This window comes from Pan troglodytes, chromosome 9 (assembly GCF_028858775.2).
Source record: "Pan troglodytes isolate AG18354 chromosome 9, NHGRI_mPanTro3-v2.0_pri, whole genome shotgun sequence".
Classification (NCBI taxonomy): domain Eukaryota; kingdom Metazoa; phylum Chordata; class Mammalia; order Primates; family Hominidae; genus Pan; species Pan troglodytes.
In genome coordinates, this window is record NC_072407.2 from 10,624,878 (window position 1) to 10,652,381 (window position 27,504).

General features: G+C 46.2%; 4 protein-coding genes and 1 pseudogene across 10 annotated transcripts in view; 2 read left to right on the forward strand and 3 right to left on the reverse strand.

The window, feature by feature from the left end:
• Positions 1 to 361: 361 nt before the first annotated feature.
• On the reverse strand, positions 362 to 5,384 carry ARFIP2 (ADP ribosylation factor interacting protein 2). 4 transcript variants are annotated; one of them, XM_003951815.4, is made up of 8 exons: positions 5,070 to 5,384; positions 4,158 to 4,258; positions 3,807 to 3,903; positions 2,980 to 3,098; positions 2,578 to 2,799; positions 1,880 to 2,037; positions 1,557 to 1,731; positions 362 to 1,111 (listed from the first exon to the last, which is right to left on the reverse strand). In XM_003951815.4, the coding sequence occupies exons 2-8, from the start codon at positions 4,254 to 4,256 to the stop codon at positions 956 to 958; spliced, it is 1,026 nt and encodes a 341-aa protein (XP_003951864.2). In that variant the 5' UTR covers positions 4,257 to 4,258; positions 5,070 to 5,384; the 3' UTR covers positions 362 to 955. The 4 variants fall into 4 exon arrangements, with proteins under 4 accessions (XP_003951864.2, XP_063638778.1, XP_063638777.1 ...); XM_063782708.1 differs by having other exon boundaries at positions 4,158 to 4,298; XM_063782707.1 differs by having other exon boundaries at positions 2,980 to 3,294; positions 5,070 to 5,179.
• On the forward strand, positions 5,285 to 26,625 carry TIMM10B (translocase of inner mitochondrial membrane 10B). 4 transcript variants are annotated; one of them, XM_063782615.1, is made up of 4 exons: positions 5,285 to 5,393; positions 5,595 to 5,690; positions 5,883 to 6,127; positions 26,607 to 26,625. In XM_063782615.1, exons 1-3 carry the CDS (start codon positions 5,355 to 5,357, stop codon positions 6,057 to 6,059), a joined length of 312 nt encoding a protein of 103 aa, XP_063638685.1. In that variant the 5' UTR covers positions 5,285 to 5,354; the 3' UTR covers positions 6,060 to 6,127; positions 26,607 to 26,625.
• Positions 11,873 to 14,834, reverse strand: LOC748917 (voltage-dependent anion-selective channel protein 1-like; annotated as a pseudogene).
• The window catches only part of DNHD1 (dynein heavy chain domain 1), a 74,380-nt gene continuing 68,423 nt past the window's right edge, over positions 21,548 to 27,504 (forward strand). Inside the window, exons 1-3 of the mRNA XM_054661986.2 lie at positions 21,548 to 21,704; positions 21,960 to 22,797; positions 26,607 to 26,780. Of these exons, the coding sequence (XP_054517961.2) occupies positions 21,548 to 21,704; positions 21,960 to 22,797; positions 26,607 to 26,780 (1,169 nt within the window). The remainder of the gene's footprint in view (positions 21,705 to 21,959; positions 22,798 to 26,606; positions 26,781 to 27,504) is intronic.
• The window catches only part of RRP8 (ribosomal RNA processing 8), a 105,386-nt gene continuing 100,565 nt past the window's right edge, over positions 22,684 to 27,504 (reverse strand). Inside the window, exon 8 of the transcript XR_008537959.2 lies at positions 22,684 to 22,775. The gene's annotated coding sequence lies outside the window, so the exon portion shown is untranslated. The remainder of the gene's footprint in view (positions 22,776 to 27,504) is intronic.

Consider the following 27,504-nt stretch of genomic DNA (forward strand, 5'->3'; position numbering starts at 1 on the left):
GGACCGTGTTTTATTCACTGATGTTTCCCCAGGGCCTAACGCAGTGCCTGGCAAATGAAAGCACTCAGTAAATATTTGCTGTATGAATGAATGCATGATGAAGGTCAGCAAACCCAACCCCCTCTGGATCTGGTGCTCTTAAGATCCATAGCTATCTTGGTGCTGGCTAAAGGACAAAGCTTTGGCTCCAACTGAGGCTGGGAGAGAAGATTGGGCCTTCAAACCATCTCTGAAACCTGTGACTTCAGCTGCCTGGCCCCAGCTCTTTTGACTTGATAGGGTTCTGGTGTTTGATTAGACTGAGCTTGTCTCCACCCAGGCCACCCTCCTAGAGTCCCCGACAAATTGACCTCGCTGGGCCTGCTTTTATGAAAGGTTTATTCCTAGTGCTAGATCCCAATCTTCTTGGGCTCTAAGCACAATTAAACTGGGTGGGTGGGTGAGGGTAGGCCTATTCAGATGCAAGGCCAGCAATGGGGCTCCCCATTATCCCCACCCCTTTGGTCCCAGTCCCCTTCTCTGCAATGGGCACGCATAGAGGAGAGACAAAGGGTATTAGACGCAACATCATTGGCCCAGGGGAGTCCGAGAAGAGCTGCCATTGGCTGACAGGGCATTTTCAGGCTCTGTCATTGGTCAGGGAGCACACCCCAGCCTGAAGAGTGATGCCATTGGCCAGGGAGTGGTTTTGTCATAGCCGTTGGCTGTGAAGTGGAAGGAAAAGATCTGGGAATGAAGCCCTGTGGCCAGGAAGATAGACAGGGCAGCAGCTTCTGGGCCTCCAGGCCCTCTTCCCACCATAGCAATGTGGGCAAAACTGGTGTCAGGCCCCAGCCAGAAAAAGGAGCCCAAGCCAGAGGGCAAGTGACAAGGGATGTACCATGTCCAATCTCCCACACCCTGGGGCTGCCCTTCCCAATGTCTTTCTTGATAGCCAAGTTGGGCTGGGAGCAGCTCACTGCTCCTCTAGCCAGGAGGGTTTCTCAGCTCCTGGAGGCCGCAGCTTGATGTTGAACTGCTGCAGGGTCTGCTCCAGCTGTTTCTGGTTCCCAGCAAAGTAGGCGGACACGGCATTGTGGAAGAGCAGCAGCTGCTTGTGCATCACCTTGATCTGGGGGTCCAGCAGGGTCAGCTAAGGCTGGACTCAGGCGCCCTTCTTGAGGGTCTATGAGCCTGAGCCCAGGCACAGACCAGGGGCACAAGGACTCTGCTCTGATGGTGCTTTTGGGGTAGGGGCTGAACTCTACCCAGGGAGTCAAAGGAGAAGGGTCTGATGGAAGAAACCTCACTGGATTTGTGGGCCTAGGGTTTTGGTACCCCAGCTCAGGGGGTGATTTTTCCCAGTTATGTTCCTGGGACCAGCAGCCAAATCCTCCAACAGGAAAGGGCCAGGAATTGGAGGGAGGGTGATCTGGAAAGGCCCAGGGGTTGAGGGGGTGAACACTCTACTCCCCAGCTAGGCTGCATTTCCTCATTCAATAATGGGGAGGGTCTGAGGGGAAGGTTAGTGTTACAGATGGAAAGGTGGGCTAGGGTCAAGGGGGTGGGGTTGGCACCTTGTTTTCTTCCAGGAACTTGAGCTTGATGGCCACATCTCCCCGCAGCTTCTCATACTTGTCCCGATGGGCCTGGAAAGTGGCCTGGGCACTCTCAAGTCGACCACGTGTCCCTGCATCCCGGGGGCCTAGACTCAGCTCCTCTAAGTCTGTTCGGTAGGCATCATATTCCAGCCTGGGGAGGGGGTGATAAAGGCTGGTCTCCACCCCTTTATCCTCAACACATACTCTCCTTTCCTTCCTGAATTCTTATGCCCCTAATGCCCAAATTTCCACCCATACCAGCCAACTCCCCAAACCCTAAGCCCTGCCAGTGCCCACACCTGGCAGCCTCATACTGTTTCACAGTCATGAGCGTGTCTTCCATGGTCTTGGTGACCAATGTGTTGATGCTAGAGACAAAGAAGTTCACGGCTCCTAGCAGCGTTTCCCCATTCTTGCATAGTAGTTTCTGTGTCTCTGCATTGTAGCCAAATTCCTCCTGAGGGCAGAAGGGAGGAACAGACCTTGAATAACACTCCCTACCTGACTGAAGCTGTAGAGCCCTTCATTCCCCTCCTCCCCGGGGACGACACAGCCAGCAAAACTGGAACAACCAAGGACTGCCTCCAGCGAGGCTCTCTTAGCCGGAAAGTTAGTGGGATCACCCTGGGGATACCTGGGGTAGGAATGTGGGTGGTGGGCATTCTTGGGTAAGTTCACAAGACTAGAACAGTCTGAGAGCTAGTGTGGCAAGCAGGGGAGGGGCTCTGATTAGGCTGAGCACTGAAGGCATTCTCCCCAATGCAGAGAGGGGTTATTTGTGAGGCACCTAGTGTGCCCCCTCCCCCACCCCCTCCAACTTCTGGACCTCTGTACAAACCCTTAGGCTGCCTCCACAGGTGAGTGCTGCTGGGGGTAGGGCTGGGCCCACCCTGAAGGGGTTCTCCCTGTGGGCTGCAGGAGGGAGGGAGGATGAGGAATGACTGCCTGGGAGGGCCCATGCCCAGTTCCCCCACCCTCTTTGGTCTGGGTGAGGCACCTGAAGCTCTGGGGACTTCTGGCTGAGGTCAGCAAAGGCATCACCCAGTGCATGCTGGGTCTGCAGCAGGCTGTAGAGATGGGCTGTCAGTGCCCGGCCCAGCTGCAGGACACTCTCATACTTGCGCTTCGTCTCACGCAGCAACTCAATCTGCAGCTCTAGCTCCAGGTCCACAGTCCGTGAGCCTCGACCAAATCGTTCTGATAACAGTTGCTTTGTGCACTGATTGGGAAATGGGGGAATAAATCAGAGACCCTAACAGCCTCCCCACACAACAGGTATCTACCCCAGCACCCCCCAGGCTCCTACTCTCAGCCACAGATGGGATATTACGATCACGAGGAAAAGGGAAAAAGGTACCCATAAGGAGTTTTGGGGAAGGGAGAGGTGCTTAAGTCCTACCTTATAGGTGTTGATGCCCCATTTCTTGACGATGTCAAACTTTTCTCCAGCAATGCCCCGAGCCACCTCATCTCCAGGGCCAGAAGGAGTGGTGCTGTGAGATGGATGGCGGCCAGACCCTAAAGGATCAAGTTCTCTGACACCAGCCTCTCTCAGATACACCAGACACCTCTGTGGTCCCACCCATACTTCTCTTCCAGCACATGAAATTGACTTCCCTGAAGGAGACGCTAGAGACAACTGGATGCTCCTGCTTACTAGGAGGAACTCGGACCTTGCATGGTGAGAACCAAATCCTGATATACATATGGCCTCCTTGGGGGTTAGTGGAGGGGTTTGCAGGGAGTTGTTGGTGTACAGGGGCAGAGGAAACAGAAGAAAATACACTGAGTTTGGGGGCAGCAGGAGTCAAGGATGGTGGGTCATGATAACAAGAAACCTGGTTGCATTCCCATGTGGAATCTTAGTGTGAGATTCAGGGCTGTTTGTTCCTCTAAACTTTAGAATCTAAAAATTCTGAGAAGCCTCACAAAGTTCCAACTCAGCCTCAAGCTGTAGAGCGGGGGCATTCCTGTGAAGTAGGTCTTGACTCAGGTGGTGGCAGGGAAAGGACAAATGAGCCATTTCAGGGGCTAAGTGGCAAAAGGGAAATGGATGGACAATGCTGGGAGTTGCTTTTGGGCTGAGGAGAGTCCATGGGGTTCCTACAAGCAGAAGTTCCCAAGATCTCCAGACATAATTCAAGCTTTCCTAGAGATATCCTATGCTTCCCCAAACCATTCCTGTCCCCTCCTCCACCCAAGATTCCTGTTTCTGAACATTCATACCTGTGGGGATGAGTCCATCACCAGAGCCCCCATAGCCACCAGACACAATGCTGGTTTCATTGAGGTTGGGTCCTGACACCATCACCTGCTGGAGGTCCTATAGGCCAGAGAAGAGGGGTTGCTTCAGGAACATAGGGGCTGCAGAAGCATTTTGGAGGTGGGAACAAGTTTGGATTCAAGCATCATAAAGATAGTACACAAGGGAAGTCTGCACAGAATCAAAATGATAAGTATAAAGAATGAAGGGAGTCAGATAAGTCAGGGGAAGGCTACTGGAATGGAGGGTGAGAACCTAGGATTTATAAATTGGATTCCTAAATTGAAACAATTAGAAGAATCAAACAGAAGCACCTGCTCCAGCCCATCATCTTCAGGAAGCTGCCTGGCTTCGCCGTTCCCGTGGATAGGGATCTCCATTGTGGCTGCCTTCCCTAGGATCCCGTCCGTCATGGCTAGGAAAGGTATTGGAGTAAAACTCTCCACCCCAGCACCCTGCAAAGCCCAACACAGAAGTTCTGGACACTGGCCAGCACTCTAGAAGAAGGAGGCCTCCTCTGTCATTTCTTTAAAGGCTGTCCCAGGGTTTGAGTGTCCCAGCGTTTGGCCATCATTCCTTTCTTCAGATATATGTATTTCTCCCCTCCAAAACGCACATTTGTACACAGGCACACCAAAGCACGGTGTCTTCTCACAAGCCCCCAACTTCACCAGGACTCTGGTGATTATTTCTACACTCATTCAGCAGACATTTAGTGAGTGCCTACTATGTGTCAGGCACTATTTGTGACAATGAAAATACAACAGTGAAGAGGGAAAGTCTGCTCTCTTAGAACTTATCTCCATGCAGGCGTGTTTATGCTGAGCAGGAGATGAACCCTTTCCAGGGCTCAGGTCTTCACCCCCCTATTCAGGTTTGTTCTCCATTGCTTGGCCTTTCACATTCCTTTAGCGTTTCTTCCCCCTTCCTTCAGGGGGTCTCCCCTCCTCCGTCTCATACACCTCGTCTTCCTCGGGCCCTCCCCACCAGGCCTTAGTTAGATCAGTTGGTGTATGTTCCCAGTCTCTGGTAAAAGCCTCTCTCTCCCAGGATATCGGTGACCCTTCCACAGTCAGTTCTGTCTCCCAGGTGTGTGAGTCCCCGCCCCCACCCCCATACACCTGGACATCAGGTGTGTCCTCATCCTTCCCCGGGGCTCGGGGCATCTTGCCCTCTGGACAGGTTTGTGCGTTCAACTTCCCGTCGCCCAAGCATGTTCCTCTCACCTCGGGCCGGGCCGCTCTTCCCCTCAGGGCGCCAGGCCCGGGCCGCGCGGGGACCTCGGGCTCCAGTTCCCGTCGCGATCCTAGCAGCAGGTCAGGGACTCGGCGGAAATGACGTCCTCTCCGGGCAGAAGAAGCCGGCCACGTCGCAGATTATAAGGGCGGAGCTGACGTCGCAGCCAGGGCAGGCGATACTCGAGCTAGCTCTCGAGGTCAGCGAGAGGTTACTTCCGGGGCGGCACCGAGAAGCTGAAACGGAAGTGGCGTAGGGCATGCGCCGGTGGCGTGATGGAGCAGCAGCAGCAGCAGCAACAGCAACTGAGAAACGTAAGTGAGAACTAAGTCGTTTCGAGGCCAGACGTTCAGCTCGCATTCCTGCACACATCGCGGGAACCCCACAGGGCCAGGGATTTGAGGGCTGGAAACTTCGGGCTATGGCGCGCGGGCCTGGGAAACTTTGGGCGGCGCGACCTTGACTAGAAGTGTGGGGCCCTTATCGCTGAGTTTGTGGTCCCCCTTTTCTCTCAGCTGCGTGACTTCCTGTTGGTCTACAATCGGATGACAGAACTCTGCTTCCAGCGCTGTGTGCCCAGCTTGCACCACCGAGCTCTGGACGCTGAGGAGGTGGGGAACTGTGTAGGGAGGTTACGCTGCAAGAAGAGTTTAGCGGTAGACTGCTTCCCTCCTCACCCCACTTCCCGTACCTCTGGCCCTGGCCTTCCCACGACCCTCACCCCTAGGCTGGGCATGGGGAAGAAAGGAGGCGGACCCGACAGGGCACCTTTATCCTCCACTTAAACCCTATCTTCCTTCTAGGAGGCCTGTCTGCACAACTGTGCTGGGAAGCTGATCCATTCCAACCACCGCCTCATGGCCGCTTACGTGCAGCTCATGCCTGCCCTGGTACAGCGCCGCATCGCAGACTACGAGGCTGCCTCGGCTGTGCCAGGCGTTGCTGCTGAACAGCCTGGGGTCTCTCCATCAGGCAGCTAGCCATCCCCAACCCCAGGAGGGAAGGCCCTGGATGGACCCTCAGATTGAAGGACCCAGTGGACCTTGGGGTTGGTGAATCCTAAACAGAGAGAATTCGAGGTTGCCTGAAAGCTGGGTGTCCTTGCTCCTTTTCCTGGAGCCAATATACCCAGTTTTTACTCAGTTTGATTTATATTCTGGGCAAGGAAGCTCTGCCTACTTTATTGGCACAATCCGTTGTTCTGTCGTTTAGTGCATATCTGCTGGCTTCAGCCCTGGCAGCTGAGAAATTGTTTTCTATATGTAGAAGGAAAACCTGAGCATTGGCAGGCATCTGGTTAAAGCAGGGTCTGTGTGTACAATTTTAAAACGGGTAATATGTCATGCTCTTAGTTCATCTTCACAACAAAACTATGAGTAAGCGGTATTAGCCTCACTTAACAGATGAGGAAGCAAGATTCCAGAAAGTACCAGAAGGTCATTTTATACAACAGGAGATTGGTTCCTGCCCAGATGACAGAAAATGGGAGCTCTGTCTAGTTGTCCTTAAGTCTGACTGACTTCAGTGGCTCATAACCGTGAGCCAAGTATTTGTTGGTTCATAACTGTTGTTTTGCGAACTATGTCTTATATGTCTAGAGTTCTGCTGGATCTAGGGGAAGGAGGAGCTATCGAAGTACAACGGATCAAAAAACCACAGGGCTTTTGGGCACTGCCTCCTTGAGAAGTTAGTGGCCACAGAAGAGAGATGAAACCTGTGAGAAGTCTGGAGTCTTTTGGAACTTCAGCCATTTCCCCAGGTTGTTACTTTCTTAGTATGTACAGTCTTCTCAGGATGAGCAGTAAAACCTTTGAACAAAGGTCTGTGTGGTTGTCTTCACGGGCAATCAGGAAGGGAGAGAGCTGGGGACCATATTCTGCAATGCAGCCAAATCCGAGGAAGAGAAACTGAAGGGAGAAGTAGATGGCAATGGTTATGATAAAAAGGGATAAAACTAAATCTTCGGGACTTCTTTAATGCTACGTTAATGTTTCACTGCTCGTCTAGAAACTCCTAAATCCAGCTTTCTGTCATCTGCCCCACATTGGTCCCATTGAGTACATTCTGTGATTTCTAATTCCAGCCTCTCCATTCTTTTCTCATTATTGCCTCCCCCGCCCCCCAACTTTGTGTAATTTACTTCTGTCTTCAGCGGCCTGGATAGCATATCATTCCATCACCCCATTTTCTTGCCACCATTGGCCATCTTTTTGTATCATTCCACTTATTCTGTCTTTTCCATTCCTTCATTCAAACTGCTAGAGAAAAACAGTTGTGTAATGAATGCCACTAAATATTCAAGGCCTCCAACCTCACACCAACACGCAGTCACACCAACACACACCTTTATGGGTTCCTGGTCCATTTCCTTCTCTAATTACCATGGCAGTTATTTTACACCTCTACTGCTGTCCTTAATCCCATACCCCACCCTCATCAGGTGACCCTGTTTCCTTTTTTAGAGAAATTGAAGCTCTTAGACATTGGTTTCCACAGTAATAATTTTAAAACTTCTTACAACTACCTACAAAGCAGATGTTCTATCCTATCTACAGAGCAGAAAATTGAAATTCTCAAGTAGCAGACCCGGTATTAAAGTGCAGATCTGACTTTAAAGTCCATGTTCATTTTACACAGCAGGCTGCCTCTTAAGATAGTATTTATTGAGCGCCCACTTTGTGTAGGTTCTGATTTTGGTAGATGTCATGCTTTATATTAATCTTTACAACAACTATAAGTAAGAGGTATTAACCTCACTTAACAGATGAGGAAGCAAGAATCCAGAATGTGCCAGAAGGCACATTCTGCAGATTTCGTGCAAACATTTATACACAGCTTCTTTTTTTTTTTTGAGACAGAGTCTCGCTGTGTCACCCAGGCTGGAGTGCAGTGGAGCGATCTAGGCTCACTGCAACCTCCGCCACCCGGGTTCAAGCAGTTCTCCTGCCTCAGCCTCTCGACTAGCTGGGATTACAGGCATGCGCCACCACGCCCAGCTAATTTTGTTTTTGTATTTTAAGTAGAGACGGGGTTTCACTATATTAGTCAGCTGGTCTTGAACTCCTGACCTTGTGATCCGCCCGCCTCGGCCTCCAAAAGTGCTGGGATTACAGGTGTGAGCCACCACGGCCGGCCTATACAAAGTTTCTTATTGAGAAAAGTGGTTCCAATCATGTTTTTTGCCCCCTTTAGCTGCTATCTCTTGAACAGCAAAGTTTGTTAGGAAGGTAAAAGTTGCTGACTAGGGCCTTACCCACAGGGTGGCACTCTGTCCTTGGGAAATATAAATGCAAGTAAAACAGGTTTGAACTTCTTAACTTCCAGAAGATAGGAGGATGGGACCTGTGATACTGTGCTGCTGGTGGGAGGACCCTTCCACATCAACATTTGTGTGTATCCTTGCAATAAACTTCCATTGTGAATTATCTGTGCTTCCCGTCCTTCCATGTCACACAATAGTAATTGCTAAAGAAGAGCTAGGAGCATAGATCTGTCTGATTCTAAAGCCTTTGCTCTTTGAACTTTGAGAGCTTCTATCTGTACTTAACCTGCCTCTAGGCATGAAAAAACAAATGTCCCTCAGTCTGACCCATCTCTTAATCCCTTTCTTAAAATTTCAATCTCTTGTCCTGGTTCTTTCCTGTTTATAAATATGTTCAGTGTTCAGGAGAAAAACCTTATTCCTACCACTTTACCTTCCATAATCTGGTCTTCCTCAGGTTTTACCATAAAGTGATAGCCATTGGCATAATCGGAGCAATGTGATGTTCCAAGCACAACACTAAAGAATAAATGTTGACAAGCTTTATCATGTTATCATAAATGTAAACGTTGGAGATACTTTGTTGTTCCTGCCATTGTGGCTTCAGAACTGCCCACTCCTTTGCAAAGCCTCATTCTTTTGAGGCTGTTCATCCATACAACCCTCTGATTACTTGTCTACCACTCTCATTTACTACTACTCTCCTGCTACTTTAAATAGCTAGCCCTTGGTCTTCCTATCCACTCCTTGATATTTTAACATTTACATAGACAATTCATTTGGTGTTTTGTCTCCTAGTTATTTGGCCCAATCTCTGATGATTTCCACTCTGTCTTGGCCACTCACTCCGTTTGTCATATCTTGGCCATTATCATCACCTCAAATTGCTCCATCTTCAAAATACTTGCATCTTATTTATTGACCATATTCCTTCCACTTGGTTTATTGAACTATTCCCTCTATCATTCTCTGATTTCACTGCAGCCAATGCTTCTGCTTTCCATTAGTCCCTTCCTTCTTTAGATTCCTGTATAGCTTAAACTAGTGGTTTTCGTGCAATAGGCTGAATTTCCTTGCCTTTCGTCTCTTTTTGAACCCTTAAATAAAATGATACTTGTCTGTACCTGCATTTGGACAGCTAAATGCCACCCAAGGAAACAACTGTGGAGCAGATTTATATCACTATGAATCCATGGTTATCAGCTTCAAATGTAGTCTCAGCCCCATAGTCCTACTAGATTTTTCTAGTCATTTTTAACTTTTCCCTGCAATGACTATTTCAAACCAACATTCTTAAATCTTTTATCACTCCCCCGCACCATTATCTTCACTTTATGCAAGTAACTATTTCTTACCTCATAGACAAAAGTAGAAGCTATCGGTCATTCTCTCAACATCCTACAACTTATTTACCCACACATATGCATCATTCTTTCTCTTTTGTCTAAACAAGGCAAGCATACATCTGTCTAAAGCCAGTGCCTATTCTGTGCTCGGAATCTTAGTCCTTCCATCTTGGAGGATCTTTGACTTCCACTTTACTGAATTATTCTCATCAGTGTTTAAACATGCTAAAGATTCTCCTGTTAATAAACCACTTCATACCTCATTTCCCCTCCAGTTACACTTCTATCTTCTCTACTTTACAGTTAAACTTCTCAAAACAGTTGGATAGTTTGGGCCTCTCCATTTTACAAGTCATTTCCCATTTTCATTCCTCAACCGAGTCCATTTTGACTTCTGCAACCATCATTCTATTGAAATGGTTCTTGCCAAGGTCACGGTGGTGATCACCTTCCTATCCTTCAATCCAGTGGTTATTTCCCAGTCCTCACTACCTCACTTCTCAGTAGCATTTGGTATAATTTTCTAGTTTCTTATCATTGATATTCTTCCATTGGTGTCTGATTCTACTTTCATGGTTTTACTACTACCTCTTTGACCACAGCTGCTTAGCCTCCTTTGCAGGCTCATCCTCCTCCCAGCCTTTAAATCTGAAAGTTTCTCTAGGTTCTGTTCTTCTCACTCTAATTTTCCTAGGACAGTTTCATCCCCACTCTGAACTTTAGTTACTGATGACTTCCAGATCTCCTCCAAGCTATTTGACATCTCCACTTAAGTATCTCAAAAACATCCCAAACTCAACATGTTTCCTAATAAACTATCCTATGCCTGGTACTCATCCAGTTGGAGAAGCTAGAAGGCATTTGCCTTTTTCTATCACTCAATTGCCAAATCTTATCAGTTTACATTTCTAAATATCCCTTGATTCTCACTGCCCCTCTCTCCACCTTCACCATAATCTCCCACCAGGATTACTGCAGTTGCTGCTGCTTCCTATACCCACTTTTGTATCCCTTCAATCTGTTCTTCACTCATAAGCCATAAAATGCAAACTAATGCTTAAACTTTGCAAGAGCTTCCCATTCTTAGGATAAAAACTGAAATTCTAAATATGACCTACAAGGCCCTGCATGATCCAGCCTGTGACTACTTCCAGCTTTATCTTATCAGTAACTATCAAACAATGGACTGTCAATACTATTTGCTGAATTTATTCAAATCACACTTCACTCTTTCCCTCTGTGCTCTGGCCACACTGGCCTTCTTTCACTTTCTCTAAATTGTCATGTACTGTTTCATCTCAAGGCCTTTGTATGTGCTGTTTCCTGGCTTACAATGCTTTCCCCCTTTATCTACTTCTCATTCTTGAGATCCTAGTTACTATTTCCTCAAAGAACTCTTCCCCAGACTCCAGCTCCCATAATTCCTCATGCTTTTGGTGTATCACACTTTTTTCAATATATTTTTCAAGTTTTACTTTGAATGATGTTAATTACAGCATTTGAAGGGGAGGATCTAAATTCACACAAAATGGAAGGCTCTAAAATACACCCATTAAACTGCTAAAAAATAAATTGAGTGGTGAGAATACAACGGAAGTCCAATTTAGATTCTGAGTGTTGTCACCATGTGATTCTTCCAAGCTTATATCCAGAACTCCTGGAAGCTATTTCATATTCTGGTGGAGGGGCACAAAACCACAGCATGAGAAGGAATTAAGTCCTGAATTATTGGCTTCATCATATCCACCCTCTCCACCCCAGAATGGCAGAAAAGAAACAGTTACCACACCCTGCAGACCTTTTGGTGTAAAATAGGTGATGATTAACTGGGGTGGAAACAGGTCATGAAGATCTGTCTAAAAGAGTCCCTTTCAAGTGAGTTTGCACACACCATCAAGCAACAAGCCTCTCATTAATTAGGGTTAGGAAACCAAGGTTCAATTCTCAGGAAGTCATAAATTCATTCATTTACTCAATATGAATTTACAAAATGCCTACATATTATCAGCTTCCATGTGCAGTCATTTCTAGATAAAAAAGAAACCTGGCTTCTCTAGAGGGGCCACCAAGTTCCTTCTCCAAGTCTATAGCTGAAAGGACCTTTTTTGGAATTGGGTTTCTTCTCTGCCTCTGAAAGAGTAACACTTTAAAGCTGAATTATCTTTAGCCTGGAAATTAACATATTTAGCCTGTAAGTCTAACATTTAGCAATGCTTGCATCCCAGACATACAGTAGAAGATACATTAAATTCTGAAGGTAGCTGTGCTGCAAAATAATGTAAAAGTAAACAGTTGTACAGTATTTATGCTCAAAATTTCAGTTCCAGACCTAGCGTGTAACCACTGGCATTGTTATTCTTGCCATCCAGGAGAGCTGACAGTGTCATTTGGATACCTGGCTTTAGGGTCTCAGTGTATTCTAAACCTGTTAGGCTAGAGTTGTTCACTTAGCCAGAAGCAGGTGTCAGGGTTGATCAGATACTTGGGTATTCCAAAGTGAGTGTTTGTATTAGTCTGTTTTCACACTGCTAGTAAAGATATACCTTGGGACTGGGTAATTTATAAAGGAAAAGGTTTAATGGACTCACACAGTTCCACGTGGCTGGAGAGGCCTCACCATTGTGGGGGAAGGCGAAAGGCACATCTTACATGGTGGCAGGCAGGAGAGAAAATGAAAGCCAAGTGAAAGGAGTTTCCCCTTATAAAACCATCAGATCCCGTGAGACATTCACTACCATGAGAACAGTATGGGGAAACTGCCCCCATGATTCAATTATCTCCCACCAGGTCGGTCCCACACACGTGGGAATTATGGGAGCTACAATTCAAGATTAGATTTGGGTGGGGACACAGACAAACCGTATTAGTGTTATTGTTTCCTGCTGTCCAGGTGAAATTGACAGTGGTCTCCAACTTCTTACTCACCTTCTGGTAAATGGAGCCGCCAAACTGTCCCATTATTTACGTTAGTGTGAAGTTGGAATTCAGACTTGTAACCAACTGCAGAGTTGCTCTGGGTCACTCAGGATTTTGCAGTCTCAAAATTTATCTGTTAGCCAGCCAGTCAACCCTTGTAACCCAGCACCAGAGCGCCCCAGATGGAAGGTCCAGTGATGTCAAAATCCAGGTTACAGCCCAGGTTGATGTGCTCCTGCTTGTACCTGGTGTTGATTTTAGCATTTTTCCCCCAGTATTAGGTGACAAGGGTGAATTGAGGGTCAGCTTCAGTCCACTTGCAAGATGATCTTCCACAGTAATCTCAGTCCTGGTGTGTTGTGTGTTTCACTTCATAAACATCAGGCCGTACTCAGTCCATCTGTACTTGGTCTCCAGACTGCCTGTCACTTTGGTGATTTCAGTGTTGGCTGAGCCTAAGCTTTCAAATTCCAATGCATTCTCAGATTTTGTTTTCAAAAGGTTTATTAGGCCATATCCGTAGCCCTTGTTGAAGACATTCCTGGCAGATTTGCCAAGATTGGCATACTTGGGTGGCACAGCCATCTTCTGCTCAGAGGTGGTGGTGGCAGGCTTGGCGGCAGCTATGATGGCGGCTTCATCAGGGAGGCATGGAGCAAAGCAAGCAGCCGGTGTGTAGTGCTTTTAATGGTGTTTCATTATATACCTCATAAAGTCAGAGTCCATGTCTGTATTGCTCACCATTGTATCCTTATCACAGTGCTTGGCATATAATGTGTGCTCAACAAATATTTGTTGAATGAGCATCTTTGAATCTCCTCCCAGCTCAATTTACTATTAACTAAGAGAAAGGCTTTTTTATCAGAAGAGACAGAAGTGAACCTGCACATCTAACCTTTGACGTTTTTCCAATGATTTAAAGATGTTTTTCACCCAAAATCTCAGTAGGTGTTATCTTCTACCCTTAATAGTCACAGATCAGTCAACATCTAAAAGGCCCCATCTGGAGCAAATCACTCTGCCATTCTAGTTTCCACCTAATTTCTAAGTCCTATAGTTCTGCTTAAATATCTCTTAAACCATTTTCCTTCTGTCCATCTTCATTGTTATTACCTTAACCAAACTTTTATCAGCTTTTTTTTTTTTTTTAAGATGGAGTCTCGCTCTGCCCAGGCTGGTGTGCAATGATGCAATCTCTGCTCACTGCAACCTCCACCTCTCCTCGGCGAGTCTCCTGCCTGATGCCTCCCAAGCAGCTGGGATTACAGGTGCCCATCACCACACCTAGCTAATTTTTGTATTTTTAGTAGAGATAGGGTTTCACCTTGTTGGTCGGGCTGGTCTCAAACTCCTGACCTCAGGTTAATCCAACCGCCTCAGCTTCCCAAAGTGCTGGGATTGCAGGTGTGAGCCACTGCGCCCGGCCCCTTAAAATTTTATCAGCTCTTATACAGATTACAGCAGCAGTCTCCTAACAGCTTTTGTTGTTGTTACACTTAAAAAATTTTTTTTATTTAATTTTTAAAAAAGGAGTCCCTGCAGCTCCAGCATGGAGACACAGGGGCTCAACAGAGTGCTTCCTAATAGCTTTTTGTCTTGAGTCTAGACCCCTTTTGATTAGTTAGGAATTAGTTTAGTTACATGTAATAGAGATTCTGTTTTTCCTTTTCTGGGTATGCCCCACATTCATCTATATATTCACATATTCCACAGATATTTGAGTGACTGCTTTTACCAATTTTAGCTTAAGCCCTGCAGATACAGAGCTGAACAAGAACGTTCAATCCGTGTTCTCTTGAAACTTAACGTAGTTCTGTGAAGGTTAATATAGGACCAGTAATCACAACTGTGATGAATGTTATAAAGAAGAAATGCATCTTGTAATGGAAACATACAGAAGTGCAAACTTTTTCTGTTTGAGGGATGAAGGAGAGCTTCACTGGAAGTGATTTTGAAGCTGAGACCCAAAGGATGAATTAAAATTAACCAGACAGGCCTGGCATGGTGACTCACACCTATAATCCCAGCACTTTGGGAGGCCAAGGCGGGAGGATTGCTTGAGCCCAGGAGTTCGAGACCAGCCTGGGGAACATAGTGAGACCCCATATCTACAAAAAAAAAAAAAAAAAAAAAAAACACGAAAACCAAAATATGCTGGGCGTGGTGGCACATGCCTGTAGTCCCAGCTACTTGGGAGGCTGAGGTGTGAGGATTGCTTGATCTCGGGAGATCAAGACTGCAGTGAGCCATGATCACCTCACTGCCCTCCCGCCTGGGTGACAGAGCAAGACCCTGTCTCAAAATAATAAAATAAACCAGACAAAAGATAGGGAGAAGGTCTGTCCTCCTTTCAAGTCCTTGCTCAGATGTCACCTTTTTATTCAGGCTTACTCTGATTATCCTATTTAAAATGGTAACCCATGCTCCCTTAGACATTCCTGATTCTCTTTGCTTTGTTTTTTTCCATAACACGTATCACTTCTCACATGCTATGTAGTTTATTCATTTTATTCTTTTTTTTTTTTTTTTTTTGAGATGAAGTCTCGCTCTGTTGCCCAGACTGGAGTGCAGTGGCGTGATCTCAGCTCACTACAACCTCCACCTCCCAGGTTCAAGCGATTCTCCTGCCTCAGCCTCCCAAGTAGCTGGGACTACAGGCGCCCACTACCACTGCCGGCTAGTTTTTTGTATTTTTAGTAGAGACGGGGTTTCACTGTGTTAGCCAGGATGGTCTCGATCTCCTGACCTCGTGATCCGCCCGCCTCAGCCTCCCAAAGTGTCATTTTATTCTTTATTATCTGTCCCTCCCACTTGAATGTAAGGTCCATAACTCAGGAATTTCTGTCACTGTTTCTGTTTTGTACACTGATATAACCAAACACTGAAAACAGTGCCTGATGCAGTTGATACTCAATAAATATTTGTTGAGTGAAAGGAGGCAAGAATAGTCCCAGGGCAAATGTATAGAACTTGCCTTTAGAGAGAGAAAGAGCATCTCTAATTGGTAACAGTAAGGAGGGAGGAATGGATAAGAGCAGATCTAAATGATTTTAAAATTTAGCATTTGGAGATTGAGAGAATTCCTTTTAAATAGCATGTGATGGTTAGTTTTGTGTGTCAACTTGGCTAGGCTATAGTACCCAGTTATTTAATCAAACACTAATTTGGGTGTTACTGTGAAGGCATTTTTATAGGTATGGCTAACATGTACACTTAATTGACTTTAAATAAAGGAGATTACTCTTGATAATGTGGGTCTGTTGAAAGCCTTCAGAGTAAAACTGAGGTTTCTCAGAGAAGAAATTCTGCCTCAAGACTGCAGCATCGGGCCAGGTGCAGTGGTTCACACCTGTAATCCGAATGCTTTGGGAGGCCAAGATGGAAAGATTGCTTGAGTTCAGGAGTTCAAGGTTGCAGTGAGCTATGATCTGTACTCCAGCCTGGGCAACAGAGTGAGGTTTTGTCTCTAAAAAAATAAAAATTTAAAAAAGTTAAGAGGAAAAAATAAGACTGCATCATTAACTTCTGCATGAGTTTCCATCATGCCAGCCTGCCCTACAGATTTTGGATTTACCAGCTCCCACACATGTGTTAGCCAATTTCTTAAAATATATGTCTTTATATGAATGTATATATCTTATTGATTCTGATTCTCTGGAGAATGCTGATTGATAATACAGCATCTCCTTTTTTTTAAATAGAAGGTAAAGTCATCATCTGAGAATAAAGCAGAAGGAAATGGAAGATGAGAGAGTACAAGAGGTTTGAAATACTGATTGCCCGGAATGGAAGAGTGAACTGACAAAAGAAACAGAGTTTTAGGCAGTGTTGAGGGTTCAGCAGAGCTTGCTGAACTGAATTCCTTTCTGTCTTTGTCTGAAGAGCTTTGATGGTGTTTTTTTTGTTGTTTTTGTTTTTTGAGACAGGGTCTTGCTCTGTTGCCCAGGCTGGAGTGTGGTGGTGTGAACACGGCTCACTGCAGCCTTAACCTCATGGGCTCAAGTGATCCTTCCACCTCAGTCTCCCAAAGTTTTGGGATTACAGGAATGAGACACCGCACCCACCTTTTTCTTGTTTCAAGGCCTTAAACTTTAAGGACTATTGTGACTCAGGTACCGTTCCTTGCCCTTTTATGAAAGAGTTGTCCATGCTCTTTATTCATGCCCTCACTGAATCCTTTGTCTTGTTCACCGTTATGTCAAAATTAATAACAACTAAACACTTAACAATTATATCAAATGTCTACTACTTACCAGGCTCTATTCTAAAGCATTTTGTGTGCATTAATTCACTTAATCCTCACAATACTATAAGGTAGACATTATTATCTTCATTTTCAAAAAGTGAAACTGAGGTAAAATATCCCATGACTAGTAAGTGATGAAGTTAGGATTTCAATCCAGGCAGTCTGATTCCAGAGCCCATCTTCTTACTCACAAATGAAGATTGTTATACATTTATGTATTATTTTCCATGAATATTTTCTGATCATGTACTCATGGTGCCTAGTATAGGAGCTGGGGATAGAGTAGGCAGCAATCAGAATCTCTGCTACCATGGAGCTTATATTTCTAGTCAGGGGAAATAGGAAATAAATAAGTATTTATATGAAGTGGTAATAAGTGCTGTGGAGAGAAGTAATGCAAGTAAAGAGGATAAGGATGTTGGGGAGAGAGTTGCTATTTTCTGTTGGGCAGTTAGGGAAGAACTCACTAATAAGGTGACATTTGAGCAGAGAATTGAGAGAGTAAGCCTTGAGAGCATCTTGAAGAAGTGTTCACTCTTCTACTGTTCAACTAGTTGTGTAAACCACTAGTGGTCCTCTAGTATCCATTGTCTCCTTTCTTTATGTAAAGAACCTCTAAATTTTCTGTTGGCATATGACCACTGAAAATAAAGATTAGATTTTGTAGCTTTCCTTACAGCTAGGCTTGGTCATGTGATTGATGTGTGCAGTTGCCAGGCTGTGCCCTTAAAAGAAAGGGTATGCCTTCTCCTTTCCTTTTCCCTCCATCTCACTAGTTGGGATGGGACGTGGCACACATGGTGGTAAATTATTTTGGACCTTAAAGATGAGGAGTACTTCCTTGGAGAAGGCAGAACAACTGAAGGCTACCGTGGTAGCCTCAGAGTACTTATATTTGGATGGTTATGTGAGAGAAAAAAATAAACTATCATGTTTAAGCCATGATATTTTGGGTCTTTTTATTACAGCATTTGTGTGGTAGGTAGAAGTTTTAGATCAGGGGTCCCCAACCCCCGGGCCACAGACTGGTACCAGTCATGGCCTGTTAGGAACCAGGCTACACAGCAGGAGGTGAGTGGTGGGTGAGCAGGTGAAGCTTCATCTGTATTTACAGCCACTCTCCATCGCTCACATTACTACCTGAGCTCTGCCTCTTGTCAGATCATTGGTGGCATTAGATTCTCATAGGAGCATGAACCCTATTGTGAATAGCACATGCTAGGTGGCATGCTCCTTATGAGACTCTAATGTCTGATGATCTGTCACTGTCTCCCATCACCCCTAGATCGGATTGTCTAGTTGCAGGAAAACAAGCTCAGGGCTCCCACTCATTCTACATTATGGTGAGTTGTATAATTATTATATATTATAATGTGATAGTAAAATAAGTAAAGCTCACAATAAATGTAATGCATTTGAATCATCCTGAAACCGTTAACCCCTCCCCTGGTCCGTGGAAAAATTGTCTTCCACTACACTGGTCCATGGTGCCAAAAAGGTTGGGGACCACTGTCTCTGAGATTTCCTGCTCTCTAGTATATATCTCCCTAGTATACGTTGCATATTCCATGGGACTGTGAATGTGACAAATTTTACTTATGTGAGAAGGTTATAATATATGGCATAGTTGACTGTAAGAGCGATTGTCTGGGTGGGCCTGATCTAGTCACATGAGTCACATGAGCCCTTTAAAAGCAGAGTGTTTTCTTTATGGTTGCAGAAGGGGACATCAGAAAAGTGTGAAGCATGAGAAGGGTTAGAGGCACTGTTGTTGGCTTGAAAATGGAGGAACCACATGTCAAGGAAGACAGGTGGCCTCTAGGACCTGAGAGTGGCTCCTGGCTAATGGCCATGAAGAAAACAGGGACATCAGTCTTAGAACTGCAAGAAACTGAATCTTGCCAACAACAATAATAGCTTGGAAGTGGATCCCCCCACACCCCCCACCCCCTAGAGCCACCAGATGAGTAGCCCCATCAACATGTTGACTTCAGGCTTATGATACCCTGAGCAGAGAATCCAGTAAAGTCATGCTGGACATCTGATCTACAGAACTGTGAGATACTACATAGGTGGTTTTTAAGCTGCTTAGTTTGTAATAACTTGTTATGCAGCTCCAGAAAACTTGCACGTTAGTGGGGGTTCTCCAGAGAAACAGAACTGATAGGCTGAGAAGTCCCACAATCTGCTGTCTACAAACTAGAGAACCAGGAAATCTGGTGGTGGAATTCAATCCAAGTTTGAAGGCCTGAGAACCAGGAGCACTGATGTCCACGGACAGAAGATGAATGTCTCAGCTAAAACAGCAAGTCCACCAGCTGCCTGTTTAAATTCTGTTTAGGCAACAGATTGTACAATGCCCATCCACATCGGTGAGGATGATCTTTACTTAGTCTACCTATTCAAATACTAATCTCTTCCAGGAATACCCTCAAAGACACACCCAGAAATAATGCTTTACCAGCTATCTGAGCATCTCTTAGCTCAGTCAAATTGACAAATAAAATTAACCATCACAGCCGGGCATAATAGCTCGCGCCTGTAATCCCAGCACTTTAGGGGTGAGGTGGGAGGATTGCTAGAGGCCAGAGGCTCGAGACCAGCCTGGGCAACATAGTGAGACCCTGTCTCTACAAAAAAATAAATAAATAAGAGTCATAACTTGTGAATCTCCTAACTGATACACAAGCAGACAGCACAGCTTGTGTGTAGTCTGTGAGGTGGGGGTATGGCTGGTGTGATTCAGGCACAGCAGTAGTAGAGTGTGAATGTGAAGAGAGAAGCCTACAGAGGTAGCAGGCAGTTATCAGCAATTTGTAGGCCATGATAGGACTTTGGCCTTCAGCTGAAGGAATTAGATGAGGGGGCATTAGTGAGCTTTGAGCAGAGGAGTGATAGGATCTACCTATATTTGAAAAGGATCACTGGCTGCTCTAAAAAGAATGGATCGTAGGGGCAATGGTGAGAAGCATGAGAAGGATCTGAGGCAAGGAGAACAGTTCAGAGGCTGTGAAAAACCCAGGTGAGAAATGATAGCAGCTTAGACCAAGGTTGTAGTACTTAAGATGGTGGGAAATAGTTGGATTCTGGATATATTCTGAAGGCACAACCAGCAGAATTTCCTGAAGGATTCCTTATGGAGGGAGGGGGAGAGAGAGAAAGAGAAAGGGAAAAAGAAGAGGGGAAGAGAAAGAAGGGGTTTGGAAGAGGTCTCAAAGCTGACTCCAAGGTTTTGGTGTGAGAAACCAGAAAGAATGGATTTGCCATTGACTGAGGTGGGAAAGACAGTGAAAGGAGCAGCATTTCTTTGGTGGGGAAAGGGTGGTTAGGAGCCTGCTTTTGGACATTTTAAGTTTGAGATACCTATAAGCTCTCCAGGTGGAGATATTAAGTAGGCAGTTGGATATACTAATCTGATTTCAGAGGAGAGGTGGGCTGAATTTCTTTTTTTATTTTAATCATCAACTTTTTTTTTTTTTTTTTTTTTTGTTGAGATACAGTCTCCCTCTGTCGCCCAGGCTGGAGTGCAGTGGCGCGATCTCTGCTCACTGCAAGCTCCGCCTCCCGGGTTCACGCCATTCTCCTGCCTCAGCCTCCCCAGTAGCTGGGACTACAGGCGCCCACCGCCACGCTCGGCTAATTTTTTTGTATTTTTAGTAGGGACAGGGTTTCACCGTGTTAGCCAGGATGGTCTCGATCTCCTGACCTCGTGATCCACCCGCCTCGGCCTCCCAGAATGCTGGGATTACAGGCATGAGCCACCGCGCCCGGCCTCATTCAACTTAATTTTAAAAAATTAGCCCCTCCATAAGCCCTTCCCCAAAAAATCCCCCTCCCCCCGTGCCAAATAGATGTTGAGCTCCTTGAGATCAAGGATTTTGTTTTATTCGGGCTTCTTTTGGGGAGGTGGGATAGGGTAGATGGATACGTTGGGGGTGGGGATGGGGAAGTACCAAAGACATACCAAAGACCTGGCACTAGTTTAGATACTCAGCGAATGGATATAAACACCTGCTTAGGACACCCTCTGGATTGCTAGTCTCCCGAGTCAACCGTACTGCACGTGCAGTTCAGACCCCGCCTGGTCCTCTACAGGTCCCTGTCCCAGGCAAGCCTTAGCCCACAGGTTGAACCTAGTTCTGCCCCTCCAGGCTTGGGCTCTGCCCTCTCGGCTCCGCCCATATCGGACCCTGGCCCCTCCTCTTTCTGGCTCCCCCGGATGCTCCTGGCAAAGACTCGGTCCTTCTGGAATCTTGTAACGGTTCTAACAGCTGGGTGCGGGTGGAGCTGCGGGTGAGTCCTCGGCTCCGGATCCATTTCTCTTTGTTCCCTAGGACCCGCTCTCGCCCCTGCGCTCAGGACCCCCTCCCACAGAGTCCGCCTCCTCTTCCCCGCTCTCCCAGCCCCCTCCTTTGCCTCTTAACGTCTTCCCCTACCTGCATCCTGACCATCATTTGCTGTGCCTGCTCCTCGGCTTTCTGTCTTCACGACCTCCTTAGCCTGTGGGCGAAGACGTCATGGGACTGGGGCTCTGCTGCCTTTGAGTGACGACCTGTTAACCCGTTTTTCAGGCGATCGCCAGCTCGAGTGCAGATTCCTTGCTGTGACCGAGGTTCAGAGTGAGCTCTGTCGGTGTGTCAGTTTGCCTCTTCAGGTGATTGCACGTCTGTGTGCGAGTCTCTCCGTGTATGGGTGGCTATGATTAGGGTGAGCCTCAGACTGGAACTCAACTCTAAGTTCATTCACTGCTCCAGCAGGCACTCTTCAATGAAACCTCATCAGCAGATCGGGCTCTCTTCCCTTGCCTTGCCTCCTAACCCCCCTAGGCCAGGTGAGGGGGACAGGGTACTGGGAGGTAAGAAGGAACTCTTCTGCAAGGAGGGCTCTTACGTCTGTCTTAGGCCTGCTCCTTACCAGAGTCTTTGGGGAAGCAGTAGGGAGGGCCTGAGGGTCTCAGGAAAGGCTCTCTGCTGGTCTGGCTCTGCTCTGTAGCTCCATCTATTTCCCTGTCCCAGGTCCTTTCTTCCTCCTAACCCCATTGACTCTGACCATCCCCTGCTCAGAGCCTGAGGTCCCTTCTCTGGCCCCTCTGCTGGGCTGGCCCATGCAGGTGAGGCCCGGCATCTGACATCCTGGAACTGGCAGTTGGAGCCTGAGCTATGGGCAAGGTCACTTCGACAGCAGTTGAATGCCCAGCTCCTCATGGTCCCAGAGGAGAGGAGGGTAGGTTTGTCTTCTGATGAGACATCATCTGATTCCCTTAAGTCTTGGCACTCCATATGTGTCTTGGACAGCAAAGAACAGCCCTTGGCCTGCCAGCAGAAACAGAGGCAGTTCGTGAAGCCAGTGACTGAGTCAGAGCAGCCCACAGTGCTGGAACTCCTGCTAGCTGAGCTCCGAACTCTGTTCTCAGCTGTGTTGCAGGACAGTAGCCCTGCAGCTTGGCGCTATCTTCATGCAGTACTGGGTCTACTGCCTCCATATCGTGAGTTGCTAGTTGGCCACCTTGATTTGCTGCCCTTCCTGGAGCAGCTGTACTGCTGGGCACCCTGGGTCCAAACCCACCTCCATCTGGACCTGCTAGGTGCCATTGTCCAGGCCTTTCCTCCAGACAGCTCTTTGTTAGACAGTGCTTCCCATGCTGACTGCTGTCCCCAGAAGCGGAGGCTCCATCACAGGCCCCCATGCCCAGCTTGCCCTTTTGTGCAGGCCCAGTGGAGCAGGCAGCAAGTAAAGGAGGAGCTGGCCACCTGGCTGCGACCATTGACACTGCCCGAGCTACAGCGCTGCCTGGGCATTGTTGGTGCTCAGGTGGCCCTAGAAGAGGCTGTGTGGCTGGATGGACTTAGTCTCCTTCCCTTGGCACTGGCAACGGACATCCCTGTACGGTATGAAAGCAGTGACACTGACAATGCAGAGGAGGAGCCTGTTGGAAGAAAAGAGACCAGGTAAGTGAGGGACTCAGTCTAGGGCTTGAGCAGAGAAGAAAAAGGAGCTGTTTTATGGGTGCCTCTAGGATCACTTGGAAGTTTAGATCCAGCTCTCTGTTTATCACAGGGATTAGCCCAACTCCACACAAAGCTAGTGTGAGGCTACTTTCCTCTTCCTTTTTCTCTGCAAAATAAACCCAGTGGTGTTAGTCTTAATCCCCATAGAGAAATACAGAAATTAATGAAAATCAGAAGTCAGCTATGAGGCAGCCAAAGCTTTAGAATAACAGCTTGACTTTTCAGTTTCCAGATTTTTTTCTTAGATGATGCCAGAAGTCTCCTTAATTATTTTTCTATAATTCATTCATAATCACTGAACATTGCCTGGGCCTACCGTGAGTTGATTCCTGGATGTTGGGTCTTTCCCTCAAGGTACTCCTGAGGAATGTGTGTCCGAGTGTGCTTCCCACATGTCTATGTGACTTAAACCAGCTCCAAGGCAGAGTGGAGTTGGCAGCACTACTGGATAGAATTTCATTTTGACCCTTCCAGAGTCTTCTTCTTGCCCTGCCAGTGTGGGCACTCTGGTCCCTTGAGTGATATGTTTTTCTTTTGTTTCTTTTTTTCTTTTTCTTTCTTTCTTTCTTTCCTTTTTTGAGATAGAGTCTCACTCTGTCGCCCAGGCCGGAGTGCAATGGCGTGGTCTCGGTTCACTGCAACCTCCGCCTCCCGGGTTCAAGTGATTCTCCTGCCTCAGCCTCCTGAGTAGCTGGGACTACAGGCACGTGCCACCATACTCAGCTAATTTTTATATTTTTAGTAGAGACGGAGTTTCACTATGTTGGCCAGGCTGGTCTCGAATTCCTGACCTCATGATCCGCCCACCTCTGCCTCCCAAAGTGCTGGGATTACAGGCGTGAGTCACTGCGCCCGGCCCTATTGTTTTCTTTTTTAAAATATCTGGCTATCAGAGCTCTCTACAGGATTTCAGAATGCTTACAGAGACCTTCTCTTCTCAGCGTTCTTTAACTTTCGATTTTTTTTTTTTTTTCTTTTCTGAAACAGAGTCTCACTCTGTCGCCCAGGCTAGAGTGCAGTGGCCTGACCTTGGCTCACTGCAACCTCTGCCTCACAGGTTCAAGCGATTCTTTTGCCTCAGCCTCCCGAGTAGCTGGGATTACAGGCTCATGCCACCACGCCCAGCTGATTTTTGTATTTTCAGTAGAGACAGTGTTTCGCCATGTTGACCAGGCTAGGTTTCCAACTCCTGGTCTCAAGTGATCTGCTCACCTCGGCCTCCCAAAATGCTGGGATTACAGGCATAAGCCACCGTGCCCAAGAGAGTTCTTTAACTTTAGTTTTGGAATTCTCCTTGTCCTCTGGCCTCATTTTCTAGACAATGCTTTGCAGCTGTCTGTGGCACATTTACTGTTCGGGAAGAAGGCTAGTTTTACCTTTAATTAAGGTTGGCTTCCTCAGTTTTTGCTGTAAGTTTATGGCTGGGTCAAGTCTTTCCATTAAAGCCTAATGTTAGATAGATAGGCAGGCTCCTGGGGCCCTAATGGGAGGTGGCCAATGCCATAAATTTATGGTGGCCCTATTGGAATCTTTTCCTTTTTCAAAGAGCTGCCCTGTGCCTTGAGTACAAGTTTCCTTTCCTGGGAGAACTTGACTGAATTGGCGTGGGCTGAGATGTTGGGAAGGGATCAAGTTCTTTGCCCTCCCTTTGAACCTGGCAGTAAACCTCTGAGGTCTAGCTAATATGGCTTAATTTGCATTACGTTCTCCCGGAGTGGTTTGCCAGGCATTCATTCATTCAATAAGTGTTGGATAGCTACATTTATTAGGATCTGCAAGTTGCTAGGGATAAAGAAGTGAATGAGACAGACTCAATCCCTTCACTTGAGGTATTACAGTTTAGTTAGGGAGATATAGTTAAGTTGATAACAAGTAAAATATAATTACAAATTGTAATAAGTGCTATAAAACAAAAGAATACTGTCTTTTGCCTGGCTGCTTCTCTGCGGGTGGGAGAGAGAGAGAGAGAGGGAGTGTAGTTAGGGGGAAAGCATGTGGGGGGAGTGTTCAGGTCTAGATTAGATTAACAAAAACATCAAACAGAGTTTCAAGGAGGAGGGAGCAGTCAGTAGTATTACATGTTAAATGAGACAAGTAAGAAGAATGAAAATGTTCATTGGATGTAGTAACAAGGAAGAGGTTAAGTTTTGTGGGGAGGAAGCTAGATTGTGGTGCATTGAGGAGTGAATGGAAGATGAAGTGGAAATCGCATTTTACGATTTTTTTTGTGAAGCTTAGCTTGAAGGGAAAAGACAAATAGCAGGGCAGCAGCTTGAAAGAATTTTGGTGTCTGGGTAGGGATTTTTTTTTTTTTTTGATAGAGAGATGTTTATATCCCTTAACACAGTGCTTGAGAAGTAGGTGCTCAATAAATATTCGTAGACTAAATGAATAAATAGACTAAAGTAAGAAGAAGAGTAGATTAAAAATATATCATAGAGAATAAGGGGTCCAGAGCACTGATGGAGGAATCAATCTTACAGAGAAGAAAGGATACCTCTTCCTCTGAAATCGGGGGACAGATAAGTGTGGGGGAAGGCAACTGAAGTTGAGGGAATTGGCTAATGGCTAAAAACTTCAGCTTTCTCCAGGCAGAGAAGGAGACAGAGAATGGGATGGAACTGGGAGCTCAGCAGGGCTTGCATGGGGTTAGGGATAGCAGTTTGAGAGGCCTGAAAGAGGTAGCTGTCTGAGGACTTGTGTGAAGACATCAGGCAGAATGAGCCCACAGCTGATTGGACACCAGGAACCCGTAGAGGAGCAAATGTCCTTGGTTTTGTGATCTTCTGAATATACTATATAATATAGGACTTTGCTGAGAAAATGAACCTATAAGAGCAATTATACCATTTAAGATGTCCTGATCCAACACAACAGTTCATCAAGGACATATGTATAAAGGTTATAAACCATATTGTTGATATGAATTCTAGAATAGGATTGCACTGTTATCCCTGGGGAAACTTGTGTTGATCTAAGTTTGGGTCAGTTAATGATACTGGTATATTCTGACTGGCTAAGTCTAAGTTAAATCATTCCAGAGTTTTTTGTGTGTGTGCGCTCTCAGGTCACCCCAACTAAAAATTATTAGTCATTCACTTTTGAGTTATTGGTAACTAATTTCCATACCAATTTTGTTGACCAGAATGCAGAAGAGTAAGAGGATGAGTGTATTGGTGCAGGCTTGAGGGGGCCACCATTGGATCTTGGCAGGAAAGGAAAGAATATGAAGCTAGAGGTTGGGTGATGGTAGGGGAAGAGCAGAAAATGTAACAGGCATGGAGATCATTCAGGGTTGGAAAGCAGGTATAATGGAATCAAAGATAGGATATTAAATCTGAAAGGCCAAGAAGGTTGAGCTGGGAGGGGAAATCCAGTACTGTGGGCTTACAGAGCAATGAGTTGGGAAAATAAAGTCTTCCCGTTATTTGTACACAGTATTATGTAATACTGACTTCATGGTAATTCCAATCAATCCAGAATGATTATTTGTTTATCAGAAAGGGAGAGGTTGCTCACACACATGTTTGTGTCAATATTGTTGCCTAACTGTGTTCTATGATACGCTGTATTTGCCCAGTATGTGGTATCTTTGAGTATAGATGGTAGTCAGGCTCAACAGTGCCACGTCAGGTCTCCTCAGGCACCTGATCTAGTCCTCCTTTCACTAGCCAACAGTGGCAAGGCCTCCCTCTAAGGTACTTGACCTTTTTACTCTGCCTTTTCTCTCCTGATTTTCTGTCACACAGGTCTCAGCTTGACTATGAAGTTCCCAGGGAAAAGGCCTTCCAAAAGAGCAGCACCGGCTTTTCACCTGAGACTTCCTTCCTGGATAGCCAGGTGATGACTGCTCTGAAGACGGAGAGATACCTGAAGAAGATCCACTTCCTCTATCTCAATGTGGCTCCCAGCCGGTACTTTAGGTGATAGCCTATGTCCAGGCCCCTTCTCCTCCCCCTGCCTGGTTTCCTTCTATGCTATCTTCCCCCTCCTCTTTCTCCACGTGCGCACCCTTCTCCCTGTCCTTTCTCCACATACTCCTCCTCTGACTCTAGTGTCCCTCTCTCTTCCCTTCTCCTCAGCCTCCTCCTCCTTTCCACTCTCTACCTCCCCTTCACTCCCCTTTGCTTACACAGCCTTTTGTCTTACACATCCTTTTCTCACGTTTTGCTCTTTCTTTTTTATTCTATCCTAGAATGATAGAAACATTTGTTCATAGCCTTAGAAGTAAATTTTATGGTGATCTATTCCAACTCCAATGGAAGAATCATGTGTTTGTTTAAATCTTTACAGTGTCAGGAAAATTTTTTTCCAGGTATCTTATTCCTTAGACTGAATCAAAATCTGCATTCTTTTAACATCTACCTCCTGGCTCTAGTTTATCTACGGGGCTATAAAAACAGGTCTCCTCCTTCCCCATGACTCAAGAGACATTTATTCACTTCCTCTCATTAGATCCAAATCACACCTACTTTTAAAAATTTCTTCTTATTATTTTGAAGCAAGGGCTCACTCTGTCACCCAGGCTGGAGTGCAGTGGCACAATCATGGCTCACTGCAGTCTCAATCTCTCTGGCTCAAGCAATCCTCTCACTTCAGCCTCCTGAGTAGCTGGGATTACAGGCATGAATCACCACACTCGGCCAG

Coding starts and splice junctions, on each gene's coding strand:
- ARFIP2 (XM_063782707.1), bottom strand. CDS start 3,866: ATGAAACCAGCATTGTGTCTGGTGGCTATGGGGGCTCTGGTGATGGAC. Junction 2,800..2,979: donor GGGGCATCAACACCTATAAG/GTAGGACTTAAG, acceptor TTTCCCAATCAG/TGCACAAAGCAACTGTTATC. Junction 1,732..1,879: donor AAACAGTATGAGGCTGCCAG/GTGTGGGCACTG, acceptor CCCCCTCCCCAG/GCTGGAATATGATGCCTACC.
- TIMM10B (XM_063782615.1), top strand. CDS start 5,355: ATGGAGCAGCAGCAGCAGCAGCAACAGCAACTGAGAAAC. Junction 5,394..5,594: donor AGCAACAGCAACTGAGAAAC/GTAAGTGAGAAC, acceptor CTTTTCTCTCAG/CTGCGTGACTTCCTGTTGGT. Junction 5,691..5,882: donor GAGCTCTGGACGCTGAGGAG/GTGGGGAACTGT, acceptor TCTTCCTTCTAG/GAGGCCTGTCTGCACAACTG.